The sequence below is a fragment of the Paralichthys olivaceus genome, chromosome 18, assembly GCF_024713975.1.
Source record: "Paralichthys olivaceus isolate ysfri-2021 chromosome 18, ASM2471397v2, whole genome shotgun sequence".
Lineage (NCBI taxonomy): Eukaryota > Metazoa > Chordata > Actinopteri > Pleuronectiformes > Paralichthyidae > Paralichthys > Paralichthys olivaceus.
This window is the reverse complement of record NC_091110.1, coordinates 20,576,443-20,585,270: the sequence shown is the minus strand read 5'-3', so window position 1 is coordinate 20,585,270 and position 8,828 is coordinate 20,576,443. Positions and strand designations below refer to the sequence as shown.

Sequence of the window (8,828 nt, the reverse complement as noted above, 5' to 3'; positions counted from 1 at the left end):
AAATGTTTCTGATCACTGAGCCGCTCTGAGTTTATAAAGACTTTATCCACATTCCATCACACACGGAAACATCAGTGTTCTGCGTGTGAGAACAAATGTGTGAGTGTCTCTGGACATTTTCTGGATCTTCTCCTGCAGCCTCTAGTAAAACGTCTGTAACATGTCGGAGTGAGAAAACAGCAGGTTCTGGAACTTCTTCTTGTGTTTAGAGTTTTCTTACAGATGTTAAAGCTGTTGGACTTCATCTACATCAGGTTTATTCAGAGGCCTCCACACGAGGAGCTGCTGAACAAAGGGATTTCACATAAAGTTGAAATTAATAAAATAAACAAGAGTTGAATTTAAACCTAAGCTGAAGATATTTGTATGAAACAGACACGTTGTTGATCAGTTTTATTTTGAAGGTCTTAACCAGAAGTGGCAGCTCGTTAAATCTGTTCTCTCTTCACCCAACTCTTCCTCCTCCTCCTCCTCCTCCTCTCTGAGCTCTGTCTCTGTTCAGCATCAAATCTCTGCTCTGACCATGAATCTGAGTCTCCTGTCCGTCCTCTCCGTCCTCGTCCAGCTGTGTCTGTCTCTGGATCCCTGTCCAGCTGAGTGTCAGTGTGACTGGGACGTCCTCAGTGTTTCCTGTGTAGGAGCTGAGCTCTGGCCTGTTTTCCACTCCAGCACTCAGGAGGTGTAAGTGATCGCTCCCAGCTCTGAGTCCGACCTCAGCTCCTGACTCTTCAGTCTGAGATGTGCTTGTGTTTCAGGTGGCTCGTCGGGTCCAGACTTTCCTCAGTTCCTCAGGACGCCTTCGTCAACCTGCTCAACATCTCTCACATGTAAGAGTCTCTGTGTTTTATTCTCACCTGTAACTTTATCACGAGAGCCTCTTTATGTTGTGACTTTCATTTTCAGATACATCTCTGAGGATGATTCTTTAAGACGTCTGGAGAGACATTCTTTCCACAACCTCTCCAGACTCACACACATGTACGTAACAGTTTTATTAAAGCACCACTGTGTCTCTTTGACTGAGCAACAGCGCCCCCTGCAGCTACACATGATGATTAACTCTATTATGTGTGTGTCCAACAGACAACTAACTGGCATCAAAACTCTGTCGTTCATTGACCAAGAGGCGTTCAAGAACCTGCCTAATTTAACGTACCTGTAAGTAAAAGGTTCTTTTCTTGGTTATAGTTGTAGTATTTATACATAACAATGGTTGTATACTGTAGTATTGTGATAGTATAGTTGGATACTGTAGTATTGTGATAGTATAGTTGTATAGTGTAGTATTGTGATAGTATAGTTGTATACTGTAGTATTGTGATAGTATAGTTGTATACTGTAGTATTGTGATAGTATAGTTGCATAGTGTAGTATTGTGATAGTATAGTTGTATACTGTAGTATTGTGATAGTATAGTTGTATACTGTAGTATTGTGATAGTATAGTTGTATACTGTAGTATTGTGATAGTATAGGTGTATACTGTAGTATTGTGATAGTATAGTTGTATACTGTAGTATTGTGATAGTATAGTTGGATACTGTAGTATTGTGATAGTATAGGTGTATACTGTAGTATTGTGATAGTATAGTTGTATACTGTAGTATTGTGATAGTATAGTTGGATACTGTAGTATTGTGATAGTATAGTTGTATACTGTAGTATTGTGATAGTATAGTTGTATACTGTAGTATTGTGATAGTATAGTTGTATACTGTAGTATTGTGATAGTATAGTGTAGTATTGTGATAGTATAGTTGTATACTGTAGTATTGTGATAGTATAGTTGTATACTGTAGTATTGTGATAGTATAGTTGTATACTGTAGTATAGTGATAGTATAGTTGTATACTGTAGTATTGTGATAGTATAGTTGTATACTGTAGTGTTGTGATAGTATAGTGTAGTATTGTGATAGTATAGTTGTATAGTGTAGTATTGTGATAGTATAGTTGTATAGTGTAGTATTGTGATAGTATAGTTGTATACTGTAGTATTGTGATAGTATAGTTGTATAGTGTAGTATTGTGATAGTATAGTTGTATACTGTAGTATAGTGATAGTATAGTTGTATACTGTAGTATTGTGATAGTATAGTTGTATACTGTAGTATTGTGATAGTATAGTGTAGTATTGTGATAGTATAGTTGTATAGTGTAGTATTGTGATAGTATAGTTGTATACTGTAGTATTGTGATAGTATAGTTGTATACTGTAGTATTGTGATAGTATAGTTGTATACTGTAGTATTGTGATAGTATAGTGTAGTATTGTGATAGTATAGTTGTATAGTGTAGTATTGTGATAGTATAGGTGTATACTGTAGTATTGTGATAGTATAGTTGTATACTGTAGTATTGTGATAGTATAGTTGTATAGTGTAGTATTGTGATAGTATAGGTGTATACTGTAGTATAGTGATAGTATAGTTGTATACTGTAGTATTGTGATAGTATAGTTGTATACTGTAGTATTGTGATAGTATAGTTGTATACTGTAGTATTGTGATAGTATAGTTGTATACTGTAGTATAGTGATAGTATAGTTGTATACTGTAGTATTGTGATAGTATAGTTGTATACTGTAGTATTGTGATAGTATAGTGTAGTATTGTGATAGTATAGTTGTATAGTGTAGTATTGTGATAGTATAGTTGTATACTGTAGTATTGTGATAGTATAGTGTAGTATTGTGATAGTATAGTTGTATACTGTAGTATAGTGATAGTATAGTTGTATACTGTAGTATTGTGATAGTATACTGTAGTATTGTGATAGTATAGTTGTATAGTGTAGTATTGTGATAGTATAGTTGTATACTGTAGTATTGTGATAGTATAGTGTAGTATTGTGATAGTATAGTTGTATAGAGTAGTATAGTGATAGTATAGTTGTATACTGTAGTATTGTGATAGTATAGTTGTATAGTGTAGTATTGTGATAGTATAGGTGTATACTGTAGTATTGTGATAGTATAGTTGTATAGAGTAGTATAGTGATAGTATAGTTGTATACTGTAGTATTGTGATAGTATAGTTGTATAGTGTAGTATTGTGATAGTATAGTGTAGTATTGTGATAGTATAGTTGTATACTGTAGTATTGTGATAGTATAGTGTAGTATTGTGATAGTATAGTTGTATACTGTAGTATTGTGATAGTATAGTGTAGTATTGTGATAGTATAGTTGTATAGTGTAGTATTGTGATAGTATAGTTGTATACTGTAGTATTGTGATAGTATAGTTGTATAGTGTAGTATTGTGATAGTATAGTTGTATACTGTAGTATTGTGATAGTATAGTTGTATACTGTAGTATTGTGATAGTATAGTTGTATACTGTAGTATTGTGATAGTATAGTTGTATAGTGTCTGACGTCATTGACGGACTTGTTTGAACACAGCGGGATCAGTAACACAGGCCTCACGTCGTTTCCTGAACTTCAACATATTCAGTCCAGTCAGGAGGATTTTATTCTGTAAGTCTTGTTTTATTAAGTATCTGAATGTTTAACTGGTTTCAAAATCTTTAATGTTCATATCTTTCTCACAGGGAGATAGTGGAGAACATCTTCATACAAACCATTCCTGCGAATTCTTTCACTGGAATATCTGACAACACTCTGACCGTGTGAGTTCAGCTTCTCTCCACCTGATTTCATTTTTCATCATCGACTGTAAAATCACTTGAAGCCAGAATTAAGTTAGAAGTTAAAACAGCGTCTGTAAATGTAGATGATCAAAACAAGCAGCCGAACAAACAAATGAACCATTGTCTGACCTTTAAAACAGTTCAGATCTGGACTGAATGTGACATCATGTTTCTTTCAGCCTGTTAAACAGTAACGGAGTGAAAGAAATCCAGAGTTACGCCTTCAACGGGAGCAGACTGGAGGAAGTGTGGGTGTATTTAAAATGACATTCACCACGTCTGTAGTTATGTACATTTTGAATAATTTCTCTATTGTTAATATTTCCAATTGGCAGGTTGAACTTCTACAGAAGCTTTTGATCAGTAATGATTTAAAAAGCTCAGCTCTTTGTCGTCCGTCTCTTCCTTCAGGTATCTTCACAGGAATGTGGATTTGGAACAAATCCATGAATTTGCATTTTACGGTGTCATTCACGGCCCAACTCACCTGTGAGTCAGTAAAGGAGTGAATGTTGCGTGCTGTTTTCTTCAGTCTCACAATATCTTTCCATTAAACAGTAGCTTTACTTTGAAAAGGAGCGTGGACACACGAACAGCTTCATGTCTGAATGAATTCATCTGAACTGTGTGTGTCTGTGCAGAGACCTTTCAGAAACCAAGGTTCGCTCTCTGCCCTCGAGAGGCCTGGAGACCATTGAAAAGCTCCGGGCTGAAAACACTTGGGCTCTTAAAGTGCTGCCCCCCTCCAGCGTCTTTCTGCATCTACAGAGCGCTGCATTGACTTTCCCCAGCCACTGCTGCGGCCTCCAACTGCTGAAGAGATGGAGAGGGTGAGACAGAGAAAAGAAAGTGTTGGGAAACTTCTTCTTCTGGGTTTCCTTCCCTCCTGTGTTTGTCCTTCACATTCCAGACGACCCTCAGCTCCGCTCTTCTGTTGTTCTGATGTAAACACGTCTTTTTTCTCACTTTATCGAAACACTCCTTCAGTTCTTTCATCAGGTCAAATTAAATATGAAACACTACGAGCACCGTCCGATTAAACCTTAATGATAATAATAATCCATTTCATTTCACATGGATAACATCTTCAGATCATCAACTTTATGCTGAGGTTAAACTTTGTTCTGTATCAGATCCGATATTAAATAAATCTGATGAACGACTCTCGTCTGTTCTCCAGACACACGGAGGCGGTCTTCTGTAACCTGACCCGCAGCGCTCTAGAAAAACTGCAGGAATCCTCAGCAGCTCTGTCTCAGGAATATCTGGGTCATTACTACGACGCCCCCATGTGTCCGACGGAACCCTTTCATCCCGACGGTGTGTTCTACGTGGAGTTAGCGACGCAGCGTCTCACCGAAGGTTTTGACTTCTCGCTGTGTAATGAACGTCACGCAGATGTTGGAGGCCCCCTGTGCACGCCCCTGCCTGACGCCCTGAACCCCTGTGAGGACGTGATGAGTCAGGGGTTCCTCAGGGTGCTGGTGTGGGGGGTCAGTCTTTTGGCCATTTCAGCAAACCTCCTGGTGATGTTCATCCTGCTGAGCAGCCGACAGAAACTGTCCGTCACCCGTTTCCTCATGGGTCACCTGGCGTTTGCAGACTTCTGTATGGGGATGTACCTGCTGCTCATCGCGTCCGTCGACCTCTACACTCACTCCCATTACTACCACTATGCTATCGCCTGGCAAACAGGAAGTGGCTGTAAGCTAGCAGGGGCGTTATCATTGTTTGCCAGTGAGCTGTCCGTGTACACGTTAACTTTAATCAGCCTTCAGCGCTGGCACGCCATCTTCTTCGCCATGAGGCCAGACAGGAGAATGAGGCTACGCCACGCGGCCGTGTTGATGCTCGCCGGCTGGTTGCTGTGCGTGATCCTCGCTCTGCTTCCTCTGGTTGGCGTGAGCAGTTACCAGAGGGTGAGCATCTGTTTACCGATGGACACGGAGACGACGGCTGCTCAGGCGTACGTGGTCTCCGTCCTGATGATCAACGTCACAGCCTTCGTGGTGGTCTGCTTGTGTTACCTCCACATCTACTGTATGGTGCACAACCCCCAGCACCAGTCCAGCAGGTGCGACACCAGCATGGCCAAACGCATGGCCGTCCTCATTTTCACCAGCTTCCTGTGTCTGGCTCCCATTTGCTTTTACGGTTTGTCTGCAGCTTTCCACCGACCACTGATGACCGTCACCGATTCCAAGGTGAGACTCTAGTTACTCCAGATTTCTGTGTGAGAAAATAAACTAAAGTCTGATTCCTGTTTTCCTCCTCAGGTGCTGCTGGTTCTCTTCTACCCTCTCAACTCTTGTGCTCACCCCTTTTTATACGTTATCCTGACGAAAGCCTTTCACCGAGACATCCTGATGTTGCTGAGCAGGGCGGGGCTGTTTCAGTGGAGAGCACACCTCTACTGAGGTATCACCCCCGCCCCCCCTTCAGGACTCAGCAGACTTCGAGACGCTGCCTCTGAAATGTGACTGTTCTTTTCATGTGGTTGTAGATTTGAGGAGCAACATTTTTTCTCGTGTATAGAGGGAAGTGTAAATGTCATTATTCACCATTATTGGATTCGAACCCTGTCTGTTGCTTATATTTCACATTCTTGATTCAGACTCGCGGTGAAGACAAAGCGTCGCTAACACTTCCTGTCAGGAACAGTTCCACCTCGTCCCTGCTCTGACTCTTCACCATCACTGCTCCTCCTTCAGAGGAGTTTCTGTTACTAAGCAACCGACTGCAGAGGAGACAGTCCAACATGTGTTTGTTTACTGATAAGGAGCGAGAACGCTCGTGTGGACAAAGGTCATATTAGTTTTGAAACAAAATGTATTAGTGTGGATGTCTCCTCAGAGTGCGTGATGACGTGGTCTCTGTGGTCATGTGTGAAAACAGTAACACAATCTAATGTGTCCTGATCAAAAATAAAAGATTCATTCAAGTAACAAAATAGTTTTTATTAAAACTGCAACACCGTCAAACTGAAGCTTGAAAATGAATGTTGTGAATCCCAAACCTTTACAGGCGAAGCTGAGTTGAAAGATGGTTTGACATGAGTCCGGAATCTTTGAGGGTCAGACGACGTCTCAGCGTTGAGACCATGCGGGTCAGAGAGTCAACATGTTGATGGTCCTCGAGCGGATCTCTAGTTTAAAGGTAATTCTTCTACAGCATGTCTCTGATTCCAGCAGCGTCTCGGACCATGCTGCTGTAGACCGATCTGTACACCTTTAAAACATCCTGAGCTGAGGGCCGCAGCCTGGGGTCCGTCTTCTTACACTCCTCGTGGATCTGAAAAAGATGGAAGTGGACTAAATCTCCCCCGGGTACTCTTCCCATCAGGAACCACGTCACGTCAGGGATCTTCCAGATATCCGTCTTCTCGTCGTACTCGGGCATGAGCTCGTCTGAAAATGGCTTCCCTTCGTTCACGAATGGCCAAAGCTGCTCCGGAGCTACAAAGTCCCCGGTGAGCTCTCTGTGGCCACATTTCACCAACGAGCCTCTGGATTGGTCCACCTCAGGCAACGCGTCCAGATCGTTGACCACCAGGTGAAAGTCGCTCGTCAGCAGAAACTGGGACAGCGTTTTCTCCAGGCTGTTGGAGTCGCACATGACCCGCCGCCCGGCCGGGCTGTTGTGAAGGTAATGGAGGATGGAGACGTAGTCCGTCGCCAGCCTCAGTCGTGTCTGCCACGTGTTGTGTTGCTGGTGCTGCTCTTGTTCCAAAACAGCGTCCAAGTTGAGCAAGGAACCGAGCGGTTGGTGCTCTGTGACCAGGGTGTGGTCTTCAAGGCAATATCCCACCAACTGCACCACCTGGGGGCCCTGCAGAGCCTGTAGCATGGACAGTCCATGGAGAAAATCCTCCAGGTAATCCACAGAGGACAGTTTGGACAGCGCCACCTTCTGGGCTCTCCACTCAGCCAGAAAGACCTGAGGACAGCAGAGTGGACGCTGAGGTAAGTGAGATGAAACTGCTCTATGACAACAAACCATTTAAAAACGAGCGCCTACCTTCTTCACAGCTCCCTGGCCAATCAGCTTCAGCTTGCGGACTTCTGCTCTGATCTGTGAGCACTGGAGCCACGGGGTGCAGTTCTTCATCAACACCATCTTAAAGTGTCGCGGCAGACAGCCTCCATGAGGGGGCGCCAGCTGCTCCTCAGTCTGATACACTGACTCCAGATAAAGGTAGATCAAGACGTTGCTCATGAGCAAGGCAGCGAGGCACACCGCCGCCACCGGAACGCCGTGGGAGAGCGTACGACTGCTGCTGCGTCCCATGATGCTCTGCATGTGAAATAAAACGCAAAGGTGTCGGAGGAAGAGAATACAAAGTGCAGCAGAGAACATGGAGGAGGGACTTAAAGCTACACATGGAACAACAGCGCCCCCTGCAGACACACATGGTGACTCGTTCCGTTGGTCAGAGCGATGAAGTTGTTTTCATGTAGAGAAAAACTAACGATCAATCTTTTTTTAGATATTTTCTGTAGCGTCACTGATGACGTACGGAAGTTAAAGACAGATCGGACTCATCAGCCAATCAGAGCGCAGGACTGGGTTCACGAGCTCCTGTTGTTTACACCGCACGCGACTGTACGAAGTCTCCGCCACACCCCCAATCACAGGCAGCTGGCCTCTGCGTTGTTTGTCGTCATGGTGACAGGAACAGCCACATAGGTCACGGGGGGGGGGGGGGGCGGGTCTGCACGCGCCCGAAACTAACGTAAAAACAACAACACGAGAAAAACACGTGACCACCGTCACAGACATTCACCAACGTACCTGCGCAACCACCGGTTCGCATGGCAACCCCCGCGAGACACCTCGTCACAACACCTGTCCTCCGCTTAGCATTAGCTCCGTTAGCCACCGGAACTACAGGGAAACGTCCGGTCCCATCTTACAAAATAAAAGCTCCGGTAAGAGGAGCTGAAGAAGTTGAGAAAATAAGAAATTGTTTCATTTCATTTTCCTCCAACAGTAAAAGAGCTGAACTTCAAAATTCACCCAGCAAATGAGATAATACGATTTAATTTTGATGTTAAAGAAAATCTCCCTATTATTATTCTGTTATTAGAAAGGTTTTTTATACATAAATGTAGACATTTAAAAAAAAACCTAGTTTAAGTTACTGAATGAGTTAAACCCTTAATAGATTCACATAAAATCA

At 42.8% G+C, this 8,828-nt stretch overlaps 2 protein-coding genes across 5 annotated transcripts in view; one reads left to right on the top strand and one right to left on the bottom strand.

Moving 5' to 3' along the window:
• Positions 1 to 449: 449 nt before the first annotated feature.
• Positions 450 to 6,205, top strand: LOC109637608 (thyrotropin receptor-like). 4 transcript variants are annotated; one of them, XM_069514182.1, is made up of 11 exons: positions 450 to 681; positions 756 to 827; positions 904 to 978; positions 1,084 to 1,158; positions 3,402 to 3,476; positions 3,551 to 3,628; positions 3,829 to 3,897; positions 4,061 to 4,138; positions 4,291 to 4,479; positions 4,830 to 5,853; positions 5,926 to 6,205. In XM_069514182.1, the coding sequence occupies exons 1-11, from the start codon at positions 524 to 526 to the stop codon at positions 6,064 to 6,066; spliced, it is 2,034 nt and encodes a 677-aa protein (XP_069370283.1). In that variant the 5' UTR covers positions 450 to 523; the 3' UTR covers positions 6,067 to 6,205. The 4 variants fall into 4 exon arrangements, with proteins under 4 accessions (XP_069370283.1, XP_069370285.1, XP_069370284.1 ...); XM_069514184.1 differs by lacking the exon at positions 3,402 to 3,476; XM_069514183.1 differs by lacking the exon at positions 3,829 to 3,897.
• A 380-nt stretch (positions 6,206 to 6,585) lies between these two features.
• pomk (protein O-mannose kinase) overlaps positions 6,586 to 8,828 on the bottom strand; it is a 52,021-nt gene continuing 49,778 nt past the window's right edge. The window contains exons 2-4 of the mRNA XM_069514191.1: positions 8,441 to 8,512; positions 7,667 to 7,942; positions 6,586 to 7,585 (exon numbers count right to left, since the gene is read on the bottom strand). Coding sequence (XP_069370292.1) covers positions 6,815 to 7,585; positions 7,667 to 7,936 — 1,041 coding nt within the window. The 5' untranslated portion in view covers positions 7,937 to 7,942; positions 8,441 to 8,512 and the 3' untranslated portion in view covers positions 6,586 to 6,814. The remainder of the gene's footprint in view (positions 7,586 to 7,666; positions 7,943 to 8,440; positions 8,513 to 8,828) is intronic.